General features: G+C 44.2%; 1 protein-coding gene across 1 annotated transcript in view; it reads right to left on the reverse strand.

Annotated features, from left to right (window-relative positions):
* Positions 1 to 19,291, reverse strand: part of LOC147901461 (uncharacterized) — a 30,206-nt gene extending 10,915 nt beyond the window's left edge. The window contains exons 1-7 of the mRNA XM_087374899.1: positions 18,635 to 19,291; positions 18,351 to 18,429; positions 18,111 to 18,205; positions 8,040 to 8,144; positions 7,788 to 7,867; positions 7,000 to 7,093; positions 6,807 to 6,914 (exon numbers count right to left, since the gene is read on the reverse strand). Of these exons, the coding sequence (XP_087231025.1) occupies positions 6,807 to 6,914; positions 7,000 to 7,093; positions 7,788 to 7,867; positions 8,040 to 8,144; positions 18,111 to 18,205; positions 18,351 to 18,429; positions 18,635 to 18,946 (873 nt within the window). The 5' untranslated portion in view covers positions 18,947 to 19,291. The remainder of the gene's footprint in view (positions 1 to 6,806; positions 6,915 to 6,999; positions 7,094 to 7,787; positions 7,868 to 8,039; positions 8,145 to 18,110; positions 18,206 to 18,350; positions 18,430 to 18,634) is intronic.
* Positions 19,292 to 20,577: the final 1,286 nt, after the last annotated feature.

The following is a 20,577-nucleotide window of genomic DNA, read 5'->3' on the forward strand; positions in this document are numbered from 1 at the left end:
CGTGTCGACTCCCTCTACTGACCCATCTATCTCTCATGTTAGCTAGCTCCTCCTCCTCTACTCCCGAGTGCAGACCCTTCCGAGGTCATGTTGCCTCAACTTGAGCGTAACATTCCTTCCCTCTTCAGGCATCAGCGTCCTCGATGATAAAGTCTGGAAACACTCTCCGTAACTGGTATACGGATTCCCAGCAGCTTCTGATAGAGGTAAACCATGCCATGCAACCAACACCGTGGGTATCTTCCGATTGCGTACTTGCATTGTTCCTCGGTCCAGGATTCCTGTTGGTTACAACACCCTCGATTAGTGAGTCACCTGTATGCAAAAATTTCTTTAAACGAGAAACATGAAACACTGGGTGCACCTTACAACCCTGTGCAATTCTAATTTATAGGCTACCTTGCCTATTCTTTTTAGAATTAACCATGGCCCACAATATCGAGCTGATAACTTAGCACACTCTCCTGCAGTCAAAGACTTAGAGTGCGAAGGAACTCAAAGAAAAACTTTTTCTCCTTCCTTAAATTCTCTAGCGGATCTGTTTTCATCCGCATACGCCTTAGCTCTATCCATAGCTTGGCGGATGTTAGCTCTCACAAGTGCTAGCATCTCCTGCATTTAAATCACAAAGTTCGCAGCACTAGGCACTCTCCGAGGTACTCCAACTGTAGCTGGATTCCTTGGTCTATAACCATAGTTCAGCTCAAACGGACTGAACCCTGTAGAGGAATGTTTTCTATCATTGTAGGCAAATTCTAACAATGGCAACCACTTGTCCCATGTATGTTGCCTCAATGACACATATGCTCTAAGCATATTCTCTAAAATTTGGTTGATTCTCTCCGTCTGACCATCCGTTTCTAGATGATATCCACTACTCATTCCCAACTCAGTCCTTAGTGTCTCAAACACCGCAGTCCAAAAATGACCAGTAAATTTGACATCCCTGTCTGACACTATGGATTTGGGTAATCCATGCAAACGAAATATATGTTTAATAAACAAATCCGCCACTTGCGGGGCACTAACAAACTCTCTAGTTGGAATGGGGTGAGCCATCTTGGTAAGACGATCAACCACCACAAGGATAGAATCATATCCACCTTGTGTCGTAGGCAGACCTACAATAAAGTCCATTGAAATGCTCTCCCACCTACCTAGTGGTATTTCCAAGGGCTGTAAAAGTCCAGGTGGCTTCACTCGCTCTGCCTTACTTACCTGACACTAAAAACAACGTGTCACATATTCATGAATATGCTTTTTCATCTTTGGCCAAAAGAAATCTCGTCTCACAAGATCATATGTCTTCTCGACTCCAGGATGTCCCGCACATAGGCTATCATGGCATTGTTGAATGACTCTCTGCCTGAGATCATTCTGATTAGGTACTACTATCTTGCCATTTCTTTTCAGCATATACCCGTTAAACTCCTGCATGAGTTTTGCCCACCTAGCTTGATGGCCTCTCAAGTCAAGTTGTTTACAAAAATGTTTCAGAGTATCATGATCAACATCAACATAAAACTCTAACCCATACAAATAATGTCTCCATGTTTTCAGAGCATGGACAACAACATACAACTCTAATTCATGAGTTGGCCAATTTCGTTGAGAGGGAGAAAGCTTCTTGCTTTCAAAGGCTACTGGCCTTCCCTCTTGGAGGACAACCGCTCCTACCGCAATGCCACGTGCATCGGTTTTAAGGAAAAACAATTTCTTGGGATCAACTATTTTTAACACCGGTCTTGAGACCACATCTTGTTTTATGGTGTTAAAACCTTCCTGTTGATTCTGTCCCCATATAAAAGGTACTTTATCTGAGGTCAGATCAATCAATGGCAATACTATTTCGGAATATCCTTTGATATGCCTTAGATAAAATTGGACAAATCCCAAGAATGACCATAAAGCAGTCAAACTCTGAGGGATTGGCCAAGTCAATATCGCAACCACTTTCTTTGGATCCATTTCCACCCCCTCAAAAGTAATTATGAATCCTAAATATTCACGTCTTACCACACACAGTGTAGTTTTCTTTTTATTTACATAAAGACTGGCTTTCCTCAAAGTACTGAACACTATTCTTAAGTGTTCGTAATGCTCAGCAACACTTTTGCTGAATATAAGAATATCGTCAATAAAGTGTACTGCAAACTTTCCGATATACGGACGTAGTAAATCGTTCATAAGCATGACGAATGTAGCTGAAGCATTGGTAAGTCCAAAGGGCATCACCAAAAACTCATAATGTCCAAACTTGCTTCTAAAAGCGGTTTTATGCACATCCTCGGCTCTAATACGGATCTGATGGTAGCCACATTTAAGATCTATCTTACTGAAAATTACGGCCCCATGTAACGCATCTAGCAAATCATCGATCCGAGCCATCGGATACATGTGCTTAATAGTGATATTATTCAATGCTCTGTAATCTATACAGAGGCGAAAAGTATCATCTTTCTTCTTCTTTAATATCACTGGCGAAGCAAAAGGTGAGAAACTTGGTTGAATCTGCCCCAACTTGAGGTATTCTTCCAGTTGTCTTCGTACCTCCGCTTCTTCGGTAAAACTCAACTTATAGGGAGGTCTATTTACAGGTTCTACCCCCAGAATTCGTTCAATCTTATGCTGAACATTCCGCTCTGAAGGTAACCCATAAGGTAACTCATCCCTAAAACAATCAGAGAACTCCTCTACTATTTGATCAGCCAGCTTGGCCATCTCTCCATTTTGGGCAACATCGATGCTGTACAAAGAAACAAAAACTCTTCTTGAGCTTTTCGAATTTCCATTACAGAAACCAACGGTCCTTGAGGTATATCTTTTTCACCTCGTAAGACATACAGCACATCATTCATCTTGAATTGATAAATGTGCTTTTTCCAATCTATGGCTGGATTCTTCCTAGAATGCCAAGCCTTACTCAGGCTATGTTTGCATGAGCACGCTTTGTCATTTCAAAATCAAGCTTCTCAGCATAGTCCTGAATTCGAAGCTCCAACTAGGTAACCCTTTGGTCCCATACTTCAGTTGAACTTCCATTTGCCATTCTGATTGTATATGCATAGTCAGATGGGCTAGTCTTTAGTTTCAGCCTCTTTACAAGCTTGGAGTTAATTACATTGTGCGTTGATGCTGAGTCAAACAACACAATGACATCATGATTAGCTACTTGCCCTTTCATCTTAATTAACTCCGTATCATTAAAGGCTGTATACCCCGTTGCTGCGGGCTTTGACAGGACATTATCAAGTGCACTAGTTACTAGCTTAGCAACAGACACACATAACAAAACAAGTACTGACCTTTAAGAAGATCCTGCTAGCTGAATCTGCATCTGTTTTGCTCTGGGACTTCCCTCCATTTCCACGTCGCATTTTGAGATCACCATCTTAGCCATCCGACGATCTTTGTTTCGTGGACAATATTTTCACTGATGAGGTTGAAGGCGTCCAAATCACAAGCCTTCTCTCCTTGCTTTTCCTATTTGCTCTGGGTTCAAAGAAGACTTCAACCAAGCCCGGGCTGCCATTGGTGTTACTTTTCTTTTCATTCCAATGGTGGTACTTGATTTAGGAGTCTCAACTGGTTTCGCCTGCTTGGCTTGACCACTAGGCTGTGAGGCACTCCCTTTTCCAATCCACTTCTTCTTAAACCCAGTTTTCTTCGAGTACTCATACCGAGTCCCAACCTACACAAACCCACTTGGTCTGTTCCCCTTTGCATTCTCATAGTTCAGGGCTATGGTAATTGCTTCATCTAGCGTGTTCGCATACTTAGCCCGAACTTCCATCTTGATCCGATCATTCAATCCAAAGATAAAATCTTTTACTTGGATTGACTGAGGTAGAGGTTCATAAACTTTCATTACACATTCTCTGAACTTATCAGTGTATTCTGCCACTGATAAATTTCTCTGACGAAGGTTTCGATACTGATTCCAAGCTCGGGATGCTTCATCAGGAGATAAGAAGTGTTTTCTAAATTCTTTTTTAAACCCCTCCCAAGTAGTGGATGCCACTCCATCTTTCTGCTGTTTTATCCACCACCTATCCTCTGCCTCATTAAACATATGGGTGGCCTCGCTGATTTTCTTCATATCATTCCTGACTTCACAAATGGCGAAGGCCTTGTCCCATTTGTGTAACCAGGTCTCTATGATATCGGAACTACGATCAGACATCCGACCAGAATACTTTTCTGGCCTATAATTGACAATATTAGGCACCTTAGCCCTCCTAGGCTCGACCGTATGAACACTGGATTCAGGCTCCATTGGATCTTTACCTTTCTCTTCACGAGATGGTCTAGTAGACATACTATGTATCATTTTCCTGAGCTCGGATTGCCCTACATTTGCTTGTAACTGTTGCACTAAAATCTATTGTAAGGCATCCTCCAATAAGGCAATTCTACCAGACAGTGTATGGCCTGCTAGGCACGACACTTGCAAGGTCGGCCGAACTCCCGACTCTACGGGATTTATCCTAAAAGCCTCTTCTTCTATTTTTATTTAGGTTGATGGGTGTTTTTTTTTTTTTTAATAATAAAAACAAATAAAACACCGCTTGAAACTGTATTTACAAATCGAAAGTCCAACTTTCAAATTTACAGCTAACCAAGCATATATCACACTGTAACCAAAACCACTTTTCCCTATGCTAGGGAAACTCCTACAATCTGAATTAACTTAAACACGGAGGCAGATAAACTTAGAAGGCATAGAAAACTCCCTGGCCATTCATGTAGCATAGAGAGATCAAGTTTTTTTTCTGTATTTGAACCAAATGAATATTCCTGCTCCCACCCAAAACACCCCAGCTCCATAGTTATCGTCTACTATCTCCATAGTACTCGCTGATAACCGAGATCCCCAAATAACAATAATCACAAACAAGTCCCATGACCACACAGTAATCCTCTGCAGGTAGTCGTAACTCCAGTAACCTCACCAGAAACCAACCGCAGCGGGGAAAATGCCCCCTCGAATGTCTATTAGTGTTCTTGCCTGCCTACGTAAAGCTTCGTAACCTCCCTACATAGGTGTCGTGAAGGTTTATGATATGGCTTCTTCACACAATCTCCGTGATAGTTAAACGCAATCAAAGGCGACACCAGGGGTCAATCCGATGGCGAAGAAGACAACCTATGCAGCTATTGTAACGCACGGACTTCGCACAGTAATTGAACCACGAATCGAATGCTTCCAACCATATAATATTCCGCCAGCCCGTCACAACGCCAGCCAATCAATCTGCGTGCAACAACTAGTTCTTCATGCGATGCCAAAAAGCCCTGAAGGTACCAAATTATGAACCTGCGGCTGTATACAATCGCCTCACTATTTCTTCTATCACCAAACTGCTATACGTAAACTAATACCACCGAAATCACGATATAATTACACAACTAGCCCGTGCTCACAGGCTCCTGTAATCCCGTCTTCCACATCTTCATTCAACGATGAAAATCACCGAAATATTAGGGTCAGCTAGTCCTGAGGGTAACAACCCGTAAACCAACGTGTGCGCCACTCTCAGCCTTTTCTCTGAATCTCGTAAAACAAGATCCCCGCTCCTGTATTGGCTTCCCAGTGGAAGCACGCTAAGGCTTAACGAAGATTCGGATCAACAGCTCAACGTTCCGCCACGCTCTGCCTGCTGAACACCAAAGCCCAAGACCTCTCTTAGTTCCCCTTTTCCCAATCGCCTGCAGCTCTCATACCAAATGATACGTAAAATCTGTTTAAACCTGACTTTTTCTTCAATCACGGGCATAGGCACCTGGATTATCCTCCCAGCCAACCTCGGTGGTAGTAAGCTCTCTATATATTTTCGTTACATGAAGGCCCCTGCTTACCGAATTCCACCAAGCCCCAAAATTCCCTAGATGGATCTAGTATGCCACATGTCTTCATTCTAGGGTCCCTCCTAAATGCATCATTTACCCCTCTCTTGGGATATCATTGAATCATTTGCCCCTTGGCACATTTAATGCATTTAGACCCTTTAGCCTTAGATCCACCTAGTCTAGTGCCATATCACCCTCACCAAGGACCTTGACTTTAATTCCTTTCTGATCATTTACGTAAAGCCCAACAAATATAATACAAACATTGATCCTTTAAAGGAAAATGTCGACTGACCCTTCCGAGGTCATGTTGCCTCAACTTGAGCGTAACAGTGTGCATGTTAAGAAAGATTAGAAGTCTTGACTATGTAAGGTATGAAATGCCATGACCATTTTCAAAACTACAACTCACATTTAATGAATACAAAACTAAAAGGTGTTCAAGATACAACAATAAATGGTAGGTTAGTGATGCCACAAGCCACAAGACAATTACAAGGAGGCTTCAATGAGGACGCTATTAGTCGGTGGCTTAAAAACATACAGCCTTAATGTGACTTTCTCAAGGAACAGTTAGACAAGAAAAGGGATGACCTATGTATGATAGAACAGCACGATGGCGTGTTCTTCATCAATCAAAAAACAAGCTCAAACAAGTTTATGCTACGAACTTCATGAAAGCAAAGTGAGAATATTATTGGGATACAATGGCTCCATCAGCCGCTTGCAAGATGCCTTGTAAGATTAGAAACCTTTCAATTAGTCATAAAAAGCCAAGGCTGTAAGAGTTCTATTTGCCAGCCTTAAGATACTCAAAAAAATGAATGAGAAATTTTATTTTACTCCATATTTTAATCAAAAGCTAAAATCGTCGTACAAGTTTCATAATCCATAAAAGATACATGCTTCACAAAAACAAGGAAAAAAGATTCACAATGGAGGATCTAGAAGTACACCTTCCCAAGCGCAATCCGTGTATAAAGTCGTTGTCTTTGGTACCGATTTTGAAGAAGCATAGCCACACCTTGCATTATTGCCCATACCAAGAAAAATCTAACGCCGTGCTGCAATTAGATAAATGCTGTTTAGCCATGCTCTATGTACATCCAATGCACCGAAACCTGGTCAAAGAGCATGGCACAAAAATACCTGCTTTTGTTCACAATGAGGCTGTTGTCCTTTAAAGTCCCACGTAAGGGCTACAAGTGCCATTAGCATTGCACAATAATGATGATACACCCACCTGCAATAGCAATTATTTATAGACCCTCTTAAAAAAAGGTAAGAAGAGACAACAAAAATGTCAATTTTTACCCCCAAAAAAAAGTGTACGCATGCGTGTGTGCGTGCGTGTGTCCGTCTGTCTCTCTATCTCTATCTATCTATCCCTCGTGGGTGCATGCGTGCGTGAGTGTGTGTGCCAGTGTGTTTTCTCTGTTTCCATCCTCAAATTCTCATGCTAGGTCATGGCATAAGCTTGTCAACATCAAACATGAAATCAGAAGTTTAATAGCTCAGATCACCCTAGGGATGAGAAATAGAACATGAACTGCATAAACTGTACATGCCTCAGCTTTGTGGGCCCTGTATTACCCATGTGCAAGTAAAGAGAGTGGGATAGTCACAAGCTTTGCTCAGGTGAGGATGAGCTGTTAAGGGTGCCTCAGGCCCACGAGTCCTTAAATACCAGACTTGTGTTTGTGTGTTGAAATTTGAGTTCATATACAGAAGAGAGCAAAACATTCACAAGCTTTGGTCTCTAATTTGATACCCATTCTCTAGAGCATTGTTAACAGAAATGTTACACTATCCCTTCCTATTAAATTAAATTGTTATCCTTGACGATATATTTATGTTTTTTTAATCCATTTTAATCATCATCTAGCACACCATGACTAGCACTGAGGTAATAATGCAGTGCATGAGCCCCCTCGTACCATGGCCGAATGTCACTTCCATTGACCCTTAAAATGTTCTCCCGCAAAGCTAGACTCGTATAAAAGAACAGCAGCCAAGCCTGTCAAACACACTCTTTAGTTAAGAGACGATGTAGGAACCGTTTTCCCAAAAAACAAGCAGTGACTCTCCTCCCAAAAAACAAGCAGTGACTCTCCATCATCTAGATTTTTTTTTAAAGCAGTAAATTGCAATCGCCATAGGCAAGAAAAATCAAGTCCTTGGACAATTACCTGGTAAGCTTGAACAGGTAGCGCAGGGAAACAGCCATTCCATAACCAATTCTTCAAAAACAACAAGATTGATGGAAACAGCAGAAACAAGATTGCTGTCCTATCCTGGCAAAAAAAAAGGTTCACAATTCCCCCATCTTTTATTCCCTTATCTTTAAATCTACAAAATAATGGCAGCACAACATGACATTCAAGACCTTGTTTGCAAAACATTATCTTTCCCTTAATTGATATCATAAGCCCAGACCAATTTTAGACCCTAACCAGCCTGCTCTTCTGCATCTGTTTTACATGCATTACAATAAAAATGTCTTTTATAAGCTTCATAGAGAAAAAATATTGCATGCAGCATAAAATATCTATCTCCAACCAATCACAGGAGATGTAACAAGCTAGGGTAGAAAACTGTGCGCAGCCCGAAGCATTATATATGATGATTTTACACAAGCTGGCCACACGACAAAAGAGAAATCTGCTCGACAGGGGCTATCGACCTGTTCTTTGAAAATCTATAGTAGATATAATAAAGCAAAAGCCATGGCATACCTTGTAATATTTTTGTAATAATGACACCCTTCTATCACCCTTGGGGATTACACGAGTCCTGGATCTCAATGATGCTTCAAAGCTTTGGGCACAAAGTTTGCAAAAGGGATATGAGTCTAGGTATGTATAACGTGTCCAAAAGTTAGAGCAACGAGAGAATGGCAGCACCATTGATGCTGTGGCCAGCACCTAATGGCCACAGATGTCTTTAAAGAAGGCACAGTAACCCGTAACCTGTCCTACCTAGTCAACTGCCACACAGGTAACCACGTACATGCAGGCAGCAACAAGGGCAAGCCACACAGACAACTGCCTGCCAGTGACGCAAGCCTGCCACATCACCTTCCACCAGTGCATAAACATGCCCCACAGATGCCATGTCACTTGCCAAGATGCTATGACGTGCCAGCTACTACAACAGGCTCAACAGACTGCCGTGTAGTCAGTCCCAAGCTGGCAATCAAGTCAGTTGCCACATGATCACCGCTTTCAAAAAAGATGTGGCAGGCAGAAATTCAGTTGAACACAAGGGCCAAGAGCACATAAATTTTCACTTTTTGTGATCTTTTTGGTGTTTATTTTCAGACCTTCAATTTCTTCTTGCATTGCTTTACGGAAGCAGCCTTGTCTGCTCATTTGGGGACTCGTGTTGCAAGCGTCCATTTTCTCAATCTGTGTCTTTCAGAAGGGTCATGAAGCCCATCCTTGAGCAGCACAGCTAGAAGAGATTATAGGCAGAGTTTTGGAGCAGTTCCAGAGCAGTCCACCAAGTAGCCAAGGCAGCAGCACGTGCTGCAGGTATTGGGCATCTTTGGGTTGGACTTTGTAAGAAATTGACCTATCTGGAGTGCAAGATACAGTGAGTGTTTGGTCGTCATACTTCTGTTCATTCTTCTAGATCGTAGTGTTCTTCTGAGTTATTCCTGTGCACACATCATCTACAAGTGTTCACCAGAGTGTTTCTTTAGTCTAGATTCTGCTGCAGGGTCAGGCTCTAGCCTCTAGGAAAGCTAGCTACCCACAGTTTATAATAACATAATATCAGAGCCCAAGGGAGTAAGATCATAGCTAAGGGAGGTGACAGCCTTGGATTAAGCCCAGATAAAGTCAGCATCGAAGGACGTGAATATCCTTGGTGGCAAAGCCAGGTAGCTTACTCCAAAGTGTATCAATTATTGGGACGACTACAGCTTCAGTTCTTTGGCACATTCAGTCAGTGGAGACCGCAAGTGAAGCTTGGAAGATCTGAAAGGATCTGTTTGAGATCGACAATATGGAGTGTATAGTTACTCTCCAGAATCATTATTCATGATGACATTGGGAGAGGGAGAATCTGTCAATGACCAACTGGTCAGGATGAAGATTCTCAAGTGTTAACTTGTGGCTGTGGGCCAAAAGATTGATAGCAATCAGCTTGCCATGCTGTTCCTCGGCAAGCTTCCATGCAGCTTGAATGGGTTGATGACTGACCTGACAGCTAGAGAAAGGTAGAGGCCTCTCATGTTTGAGGAGGTTTGTCCTCTGTTGGTCCAGGAAGAGGCTAGGTTGAAGTTTTAGGACACAGATGGTGATGAGAAGGCACTTCCGGCTTTACAGGGAAGGGTAAAGGCAAATGCAGTAAGGGTAAGACAAATGAGAAAGATACTTCAAGGGACGACAACTCTTCACCATAGATGAAACCGGCCTTCAGGAAACTAAAGGGCAGTGAACCTTTGCTAAACTGTCAAACGCCTCAAATACAGCCTCAATGCATCATACCAAACACTTCCTTTACTCAGATTCACTTCTGTGTGGAGGCTAGAATGCCCTTGCTCAATGAAAACAGTACACAAGACACCCATTGGCCCCAAATGCCTTGGCACCCCTTTCGGTATTTATTTAATTCTTCTGAATGGAAAAAGCTTTACACCAGGGGGGCACTGTTCCTCTTGCAATTCCTCTGACTATCTTCTGGGCATCTATTCCATAGTGCACCACTAGGATCCAACTGGCAAGGCAATCTTAGGCACGTTGCGGCCTGTTGGTATTGCAATTATTCTTTCTATCTTAAATGGTGTGTTGCCCCGTATCAGCTAGATTTAGATGCTAGTTTGGGAGAGACTAAAATGAAGTTGTTTAGACTTCACAAGCAGTTGTAGCTTGAATGAAGAGATTTTGGACTACTTTTCGATTAGCCTTCTCCTTTAGTGCTAGCCTTCGTCATGACTGATTCTACCCTTCACCTCCGGAGTGCCGACAGAAACTCAGTACGAAGACTTTGTATAAATGGGCTATGGGGCTTAGCTTTCTCTGGTTTGCACTTATCTTTACCCCTTTCCCTTGATAGAAGATAGCACCTCCTCCTGGATCAACAAGGGACAAAGCACCTTGAGGGTGACTGGTTTCAATCTCTCTCCAGCTATCAAGGTTGCTACTCAACCGTTTGAAGCCCCTTGGTGAATTTATTGAGCATTAGAGGGACTAATAGATTGCTATCAACCTTTGGACCACCTTTACTTCGACACTTACTACGTCGCCCTCTTTCATTGTCAGCATAAACAGCTGATTCATAAAGTTACAATCCGCAGTATTGCTGGTCTCCAACAATGCTGTGGTCAGCGTGAGCTATTGAATCTGTAGTTGTCTCGATGACTAGAGCACCCAAGCCTTCACATGACAGAATTCGGTGCTTTGATGACTTTGTGCATGGTCCCATCTAATTTACGCTTCTTGCCAAAGTTTGGGATTGGCATGCGGGAGGCCAAGTTGCTCTATGAGAATTGCTTCAAAGAGAATTCCGAGTTACAAAGCACACTGACCACTTGTCACACTGGATTGATCAACAGTCACCTTCTTTTAATTTTTTGATGTCGCTCTGATACCACACACCAACTAGATAGATAAATGTCCTTGCAATCAACAACTAAGAAAGCAAGACATCAAGTGCAGAAGATATGCCATGGTACAGCATCCAGCTAGCTTGCTTCAAAACATGTGGATACAGGAAGGTATGGAGAGCACTTTCAGATCAGAAAGAGAATACCCAGATGTACAGCCAAAAAAGATCGGATAATAGAAATCTGTACAAAAGAAGCTTCAAATTTGTACCAATACGTGCAGCCAGGCCGATGGCTGGGCATCTTTCAGTCCCACAGCCAGCCATAAAGATGGGCATATTCACATCCCTAATGGAGGACTGTAGGTGGCCCAAGTGGCTGCTCCGGAAAGACTGTTGATTGCTGCCCACATGGCAGCCTGTTTGCTGCCCACACGGTCGTCTCTCTCACTCCCCATACGTGTGCCCTTTGTGGCACAATCTACAGGTGTCAAGCCTCTCTTGCTCTCCTCATTTGGGGGGGAATTGACCCTAGAATTCCAACAAATATGCCTATTGAGATTGTACTCCATTGGATACCTCTCTTGAATCTTCCTTCAAAAGAAATCATTTAAGACCCACATGAATGACAATGTGCCGACATGTACCCTATACCATGCAGCACCTTCCAGCAAAAGACATTCATAAGTATTATCCATGTTTAAAGAGCACAGCTCTTTCAAAGTATAACAGTGTTGTGTATTGACCAAGCACAACTAACTACCACAAGATGCCTTCTTTCCATGCACACTCCATGCATTCTAATATTTCATACCTCTATTTCAGACAATGTCTATCAGCAGTAGAAATATATCTTCTCCCAACTTCCCATGTACCTGAGAAGTTAATTAGATGTCAGAAATGGAGATGGCATGGGGATTAATTGATTATTCACTCATCGTTATCCAATTTTCTTTCTCACAACAACACTACCTGTCATGTGACTTTGTAACTGCCTTGAAATTGAAACTGTACTATTTATTGTGTTTCCAGAGGATGAGCTTGGGCATGTTCATGGATTCATTAAGACCTATGCATTCACGTTAAATAATATCAGGTATCCACCAAATCATTGTGCATAGCCATGTGATTGATACACCACTGTGTCAAAATAACAGAATTCCCTCTAATACTATGTGAAGTCAATCCATATCATTTTCCGAATGAACTCAACATTCAGACGCATACGGGAGGGTGAGGGGAGGCACGAGCATGATTTATCTTGGATGTGAATTGACCTCCTGTTAAAACAATCCTGAGAAATTCAGTGAGGAGCACCGAATAAAGTTCAAGGTTGGAAGCCATAACCTAGCTACTATGACAACCCCCCCCCCCCCAACCGCCAGATGGGAGCTTCCATGATACAAGAGTATGTATGAAGATGGTCCAGAAGGAGCCTATGGATGATCCCTAGGCAGCTCTACGATAGAACACTTCTAACTATCAAAGACCGCTTCTTCAAACTATTGAAACCTATGGATAAATAAATGGGAATAGAATGAACGATCTTTGTACTCCTCTTTAAGTCCATAACTGAAATTCTGAACAGATCATACCAAAAATCCACCAGTGCAGATATCTCAGACAGGAAACCTGGGAAAGTAATAGTAAAAACAAATCATCACCCCTCTTGTTAGAGACTCACTGTGCCCACCTGTGAGCCCCCTTTTTGAGGGGACAAGGGGCAGTGAGAGGTAGGAGGGCTGGGAAAGAGAGACCCAGGCAGACATCATAGGCAACCAGCACACGGGCTGGTTGCTGTCTGCAAACAGCAGAGAATTAGGGGGGCCCTGTTCCTCCCTGGAAGCATCAACAGTCCCATGGACTGGCTGCACAGGGCACCCTTTTATAGGGGCCTGTGGCAGGGCCATTCGGCCCAACCAGGGCCACCGACCAGGGCCGACCCCGGATTTCCAGAACATTCTGGTCGGCCACCAGTCAGGGGACCGACCCTGCTGGTCGGCCAGTCCAGAGGGCCTGGGCAGTGCCTATAAAAGGCCCACTCTTTCTTCAATCCAGCATCCAGTGCAGGACAGAAAGCCTCAGTCATAGGCTGTGCTGTGCACTCAGAGCTGGTCCAGTCTGACAGAGAGAGTTCCATCAGTTCTCCTCAGCACTTGGCTGAGTTTTGTATTGCTCCCCTGGAGCCAGTTTTCTGCCCACCATCTGGTGGATGAAGTCTCTGTTTAAGTTATCTCTGAGTGAGTGTTTATTGCATCTGTGATCAGTTATCTGAGTTGAGTGTCAAGAAGAGCGGGAGAGATCTTGGCTGGAGGTTTGAGTGATTCATTCCCTCCTATTTTTCAACATGGTATCAGAGCCATAGGCTCTCGTCTCTTCCTCATCAAAGCACTCTCTGAAGGAAGGAGTCCCTTGGTAGTAAGGCGACTCTGTTTTCAGCTCAGGCTAGTACAGAAGGTCAGTACTCTGTTTCAGTTATTCAGTTTTGCTATTCACCAAGATGGATCAGTGTTCAAAAGCCTCTACATCCATTGCTCGTCCTTCCTCCTTTCCAGTCATCTTCCTTCTTCATTTATCCCCAATTTCGGTGAAGCTGGAAAGCTTGATGGAACGAACTTTCCAATCTGGAAAGTCAAGATCCGAAGCCATCTGTTGGCACGGAGGTTGTGGAAGATTGTGAATGGGACCGAAGAGAAGCCAGAGGACCTTGTGGACAAAAGAGGTGAAGTTTTAGTTGAAGCAGATGCGGATGAACTCTGTGCATGGGAGGAGAGGGATGCTCAATCCTTAGCAATGCTTATAGGCACGACAACAGATGCTATGATTCCTCATATCCAGTTGGCAGAGACGTCTTCAGAGGCGTGGGCCATACTGAAGGAGCTGTATGAAACCGATAATACAGCTCGTATCATTACACTTCAGCATCAGCTTTATAATCTTGATATGAATGAGGGTGATAGTGTGCATGATCATCTGACAAAGGTGAAAGTTGTGCGGGACCAGCTCGCAGCGGTTGGTCAGAAGGTGGACACGAGTCAATTGGCATTGCTCACACTCCACAAATTGCCACGGAGTTTCAAAAGTTTTGTGACCGAGGGAGGAATCTTTCTAAAGCCTATTGGAGTGAAGCTATCAATACAGCCGTACACATTCTCAACCGGACCAAGACGAAGGCCGTCAAGGACAAGACTCCGTATGAGGCATTTTATGGTAAGAAGCCCTCTATCACTCATCTTCGCATTTTTGGTTCTAACGCATGGGTGCATGCGCACAAGGAAGACAGGACCAAGCTTGATTCCCGGAGCAAAAAATGTATCTTTGTTGGGTATAGTGAAGAATCCAAGGCCTACCGCCTCTTCAACCCAGTAAAGAAGCAAATACTTATCAGTCGGGATGTTGTCTTTGCGGAAAAGGAACCTGAACCCCAGGAGGAGCCTCAGATTGAGAAGGAGGAGATTGTTCAACCCCCAAACCCACCCCGTCCCAGGTTGACCATCCAAGAGGTGGCAAAATCAGAAGCTGATGTTCCACAAGATACTCAAGAAGCGCAGGATGTTCCAGAAGAAGTTCTCGTTCCTCCTCCCACAGAGAAGCAGAAAAGGTTGCCCCAATGGTACCTACGGACATTGGAAGAGTCTCGGGTCACCGCATTACCTAAGAGTAGCAGTTCCGGATTGCGTCGGTCTCAACGTCTTTAAAAGGCCCCATCCGTGAATTTTGCTTTGGTGGCTCAGCTTGATGAGCCAAGGACCTTCGAGGAGGCGAAGGACAATCCCAAATGGCAGGCTGCCATGAAGGCAGAGATGGATGCTATCCTGAAGAACAATACATGGGACTTAGTGGCCACGCCCCTGCGACGAAAAGTCATCGGCACTAAGTGGGTATACAAACTTAAATACAAATCCGACGGCAGCTTAGATAAAGCAAGGTTAGTGGTGAAAGGTTTTGCTCAAACTGAAGGCATGGATTTTGATGAAACTTTTGCTCCCACTGCCCGCATGGTTACTATCCAGACAGTGATTGCTCTTGCTGCCCAATTCCAATGGCCTATTTTTCAAATGGATGTGAAGTCTGCATTCCTTAATGGAACCCTGGAGGAGGAGGTATACGTGGAGCAGCCACCGGGCTTTCAAGATCCAGGGTCCCCATTAAAGGTCTGCAGGTTGAAGAAGGCGTTATACGGGCTGAAACAGGCCCCCAGAGCTTGGTACCAAAGGATTGATATATTCTTTCAGAAGATAGGGCTTAGTCGGAGTCCTTCTGAGGCAAACCTTTACTTGTTCATTGAGAAGGGATTGCGACTGGTACTCATCCTCTATGTTGATGATCTTATCTTGACAGGTGATCATGTCAAGAAGATTTCACAGGTTAAGGAGCTACTCATGTCTGAGTTTGAGATGACTGATCTTGGGTTGTTACATTACTTCCTTGGGATTGAAGTAAAGCAGGCCAAAGACAGGATCTTCATTTCATAGGAGAAATATTGCAGAGAAATTCTGAAGAGATTTCAGATGGAGGATTGCAGAACAGCATTAACTCCCATGGAGGTCGGGCTCAAGCTAAGTGTTCACAACACATCTCAGCCAGTTGATACTCCCTTGTATCAACGATTGGTAGGAAGTTTGCTTTACCTTACCAATACTCGACCTGATATTTGTGCAGTTGGGCTATTATGCCATTTCTATGCTTCTCCCAGGAAGAGTCATTGGGATGCAGGTTTACGGGTGCTAAGGTATCTGAAGGGTACTTGCACCTATGGGATCACCTACACCAAAGGCATCGAACTAGGCGGATCCTGTGACAGTGATACCAGAAGATCGACAACAGGATATTGTTTCTTACTTGCATCTGGTGCCATCTCTTGGCTAAGTAAGAAGCAACCCACAGTGGCCCTTTCATCTACAGAGGCAGAGTACAAAGCCGCGTGTACAGCAGCTTGTGAGACACTGTGGTTGAGGTGGATTCTGGAGGACATGGACATGTGTCAAGAGGATGCGACAGTGCTGATGTGCGACAATCAGAGTTGCATAGCTATCGCCAAGAATCCAGTGTACCATCACGGACCAAGCACATCGAAGTTCATTACCATTTTGTTCGAGAGCTCATCATCGATGACGTGATCGAGCTTATCTACTGCCCGACCGCCGACAACTTGTCCGACCTCTTCACGAAGGCACTCCCTCGAGAACAGATGGAGCACCTCATCAAACGCATGGGGATTGGCCCACAGTTGTGACATTGAGGGGGGGTGTTAGAGACTCATTGTGCCCACCTGTGAGCCCCCTTTTGAGGGGACAAGGGGCAGTGAGAGGTAGGAGGGCTGGGAAAGAGAGACCCAGGCAGACATCATAGGCAACCAGCACACGGGCTGGTTGCTGTCTGCAAACAGCAGAGAATTACGGGGGGCCTGTGCCTCCCTGGAAGCATCAACAGTCCCATGGACTGGCTGCACAGGGCACCCTTTTATAGGGGCCTGTGGCAGGGCCAGTCGGCCCAACCAGGGCCACCGACCAGGGCCGACCCTGGTCGGATTTCCAGAACATTCTGGTCGGCCACCAGTCAGGGGACCGACCCTGCTGGTCGGCCAGTCCAGAGGGCCTGGGCAGTGCCTATAAAAGGCCCACTCTTTCCTTCAATCCAGCATCCAGTGCAGGACAGAAAGCCTCAGTCATAGGCTGTGCTGTGCACTCACAGCTGGTCCAGTCTGACAGAGAGAGTTCCATCAGTTCTCCTCAGCACTTGGCTGAGTTTTGTATTGCTCCCCTGGAGCCAGTTTTCTGTCCACCATCCGGTGGATGAATATATTCTGTCTCTCTGTTTAAGTTATCTCTGAGTGAGTGTTTATTGCATTTGTGATCAGTTATCTGAGTTGAGTGTCAAGAAGAGCGGGAGAGATCTTGGCTGGAGGTTTGAGTGATTCATTCCCTCCTATTTTTCAACACCTCTCTTGTTTAACGGGAGGGAATGTAAATAGAATCTTGTAAGAAAAATCAGAATCTGAAATCCTATTTCATAAAAAACAAAGATGTGGCACTATTGTAGCTAGATCTGTCCATATACCTGGTATACAACACAGCTTCCACTCCCATTGATGTAGTGAATGGCATACTATAATATGATTGTCTTCCGGAAGGAATCATCTCAGAAACGGTGTTTAAAGGCTCAGCCCGCTATCTCTTGCACAGTATATCACAGTTCCAAAAGGAAACGAGCTAGTAAAACGTAGAATCGCAGTCCTTGACAAGCACACAATTCCATATACCTAGATGAATCCAGGAACATTCCCAAACTCATCCTCTAAAACCACAACATAGTGCAGTTTCAATCTTACGAGAGTCACTCATAAGATTGAGAACCATAAACTCCATCATGCATAGCAGGGACTAGCTACTATGACATCCCCACTGAATTCATCAGCGCCCAACACTGGGTGTAGACCATAGTATAAAAGTATGCTCTCACACCTACAAATTCACACACCCACACATACTTGAGCATCCATTTATACAAAGTCTTCGTACTGAGTTTCTGTCGGCACTCCGGAGGTGAAGGGCAAACTCAGCCATGACGAAGGCTAGCACTAAAGCACACAATTCCATACTGAAAAGCTATAGTACATTCTTTTTTCCTCCAAAACAAAGTGCGCTACCATAAATTGTTTGATTGAAAGGTCAAAAGGAAGATAAATGCATAACATCCGATCACCATACCCGATAGGCATTGTATTCTTCCTTTACTTTGAAGCGGACATCATTTCGGGGTGCCCTGACGTTGACGGGCCCAAGAAGCATCCTCAGAAAAAGACCTACACACACTCTGCATTAGCCAGCCTAATATAATGGCGATTAGCAAAATTATAAGTTGATCTTAGCCTGTCTGCAATGCCTGTGAAAATAATGATTGTCATGGTTCTTAGACCGGGGTGGAAGTTAGCTCTATTCGCAGCATACCATTATATTTATGTGGAAGAAGCGCTCCTACGTCACCCTCACATATCATCCAATATGCTCTATCAATATCCTCTTCCAACTGCAAGCACGCCAAATTGAAATGAGAAAATATCGACCTGGCATTGAAGCATGCAGCAGTAACTTTTGAATTCGTGAATCACCATTCCGACGGTCACTACAGCGTATGGAGTTGAAACTCAGCTCTCAAAACGCATCGATGTACCGATTCTGTCGGCCAGACTAAACATACAGGGCATTGATATTGCAAACGAGTCGGAAACTACCTTCTCAGCTAGTTGCGGATCAATCTCCTCTTTCTCTAGAGCAGAAATCACATCCGATCGGAGTCTCTTCAATTCTTTTTCAAGCGCAAGCGCCTGCTGGCTAAGAGCCTGCTCATCGGTCCTTAATCGCGCACTCAATGCAGAGGCCGCAGTTTGCAATGCCTTCGATTGCTGTACAAGCGCTGTTACTCGCTTCACAACCTGGGACTGCGCGCGATTGGCAATCTGCTCGCCGTCCGGAACGTCAGAACCGAGCTCGCTGGGAAGGGAATCCGCGGAGGGATCACGACGGGAACCAGCGACATCGGTCATGGTGCCTCAAAGTTGCATGGGAGGGATGAGCGACGGAAAAGGACATGAAAGCGAAACGGAGAGCAAGATGGAGCTAATCAAGGGGAAGAGGAGCGAAAAAACGAGTGAGGAACTCCGACAAACAAGTCGTGAAATCCATGGTCGGGTAGAGAAGGCGTGCTGTGGAAGAATGGGTAAACGCAACAGAAACAAGGAAAAGGAAATGTTTGCAGCAAGCACATCAATTACTCAAGCTTCCTCTTCCCATCCCTTCTTACACGAATCTTAGGCCTGCACTACTTCGGCCTAAGAGGAAAACAAAGAAGGTCCAAGTGCCAACGCATGCCTTTATATCCCACGATGTTTGAAGGTCAAAATCAAAATATGGGGCCACATGCACACACACACACACACACAAAGAGACACAAGGTCCTCCTCCTCCTTAGTCCTCCCTCCCTCCCTCCCTCCCTCCGTTTCGACCCCCTACCACAGATGCCTTGAGTTACATTCTAGAGAATGAGAACTCAGCAATGCGTAGGGAGGGCATCAAATGGAGCATTGGGGATAGGGTTGAAATCACACTAGGAGAGGTGGGGCTCACTCTCTTGTTCACTTCAAGTATGCTGTACAATCCTTTTGCACTTATTTGAACCCCCCATTTGTCCTCCCTACGTTCAAGATGTCCCCCAACGGAATGCTCACTGCATAAACTCTCCATAGCCACCTCTGAAATTAAAGCTAATTATCATGACTTCAAATATCGAAATAGCCCCTAAGGCATCCATTTCAAAAGCTTGCACTCCTCTTAGCTTGTGTTATAAAGTGGAAGATAAATTTTACACTTCGTCCTTGTGTGTACTTTTCTAAGAATAATTACACTAGCCTTGCTTGCATCAAACGATTATAATCAATAGGAACTAATGCCAAGACCACATTTACACAACATGACTATTCAAAACCCTATGGTTGCTTGAATCTCTCAGTTGATGTCCAAAACAAGGAATGATTTTTCTTCTCTTTAATGCTGCATGAAACCTAATTGTGCAAGTCTCCAACACTTTAGGCCCTTGATGTTGTATGTGCCCCATCCTATTAACTAGGTAGATGTGAGGACACCTGGTACTAAGGGGAGCACATTGAAGAGGTGTCCTCAAGGCACATGGTTACTAATCCAAAAAATGCAAAAGCTTCTTAATGAAAGTAATTTTGCCTTTAAAGCATTTATGGCTTTTTTGCAAGTCTGCACACACACACACTCGTGCATTGTGTGTGTGCGCATGCACATGCATGTTGTGTGTATGTGTATGTGTATGCACATGCACATCTACGCACGCACGTGTATGTTTGTGTGCATGTGCATGCATAAGTTTGTGCATGGATGCATGTGTATGTGCGTGCATGGATGTGTGTGCATGTTCGTGTGCGTGCATGTGTGTGTGTGCACGTGCATGTATGAATGCATGATTACCATGCTTTTATCCACTAATGTTCGTGTGCATGCTTGTGTGTGTGTGTGTGCATGTGTGCGTGTGTGCGCGCATGTGTGATTATCATGCTTTTATCCACTAATGAAATAAAGATAAAAGGCCTAAATAGTGAGCCAAAACACAATGAGGATTCCCTCTACTCCGAAACCTCATGATGCCAAGCAC

This window comes from Dipteris shenzhenensis, chromosome 5, assembly GCF_047967505.1.
Source record: "Dipteris shenzhenensis isolate YYH24624 ecotype China chromosome 5, Dip_SZ_1.0, whole genome shotgun sequence".
Classification (NCBI taxonomy): Eukaryota; Viridiplantae; Streptophyta; class Polypodiopsida; order Gleicheniales; family Dipteridaceae; genus Dipteris; species Dipteris shenzhenensis.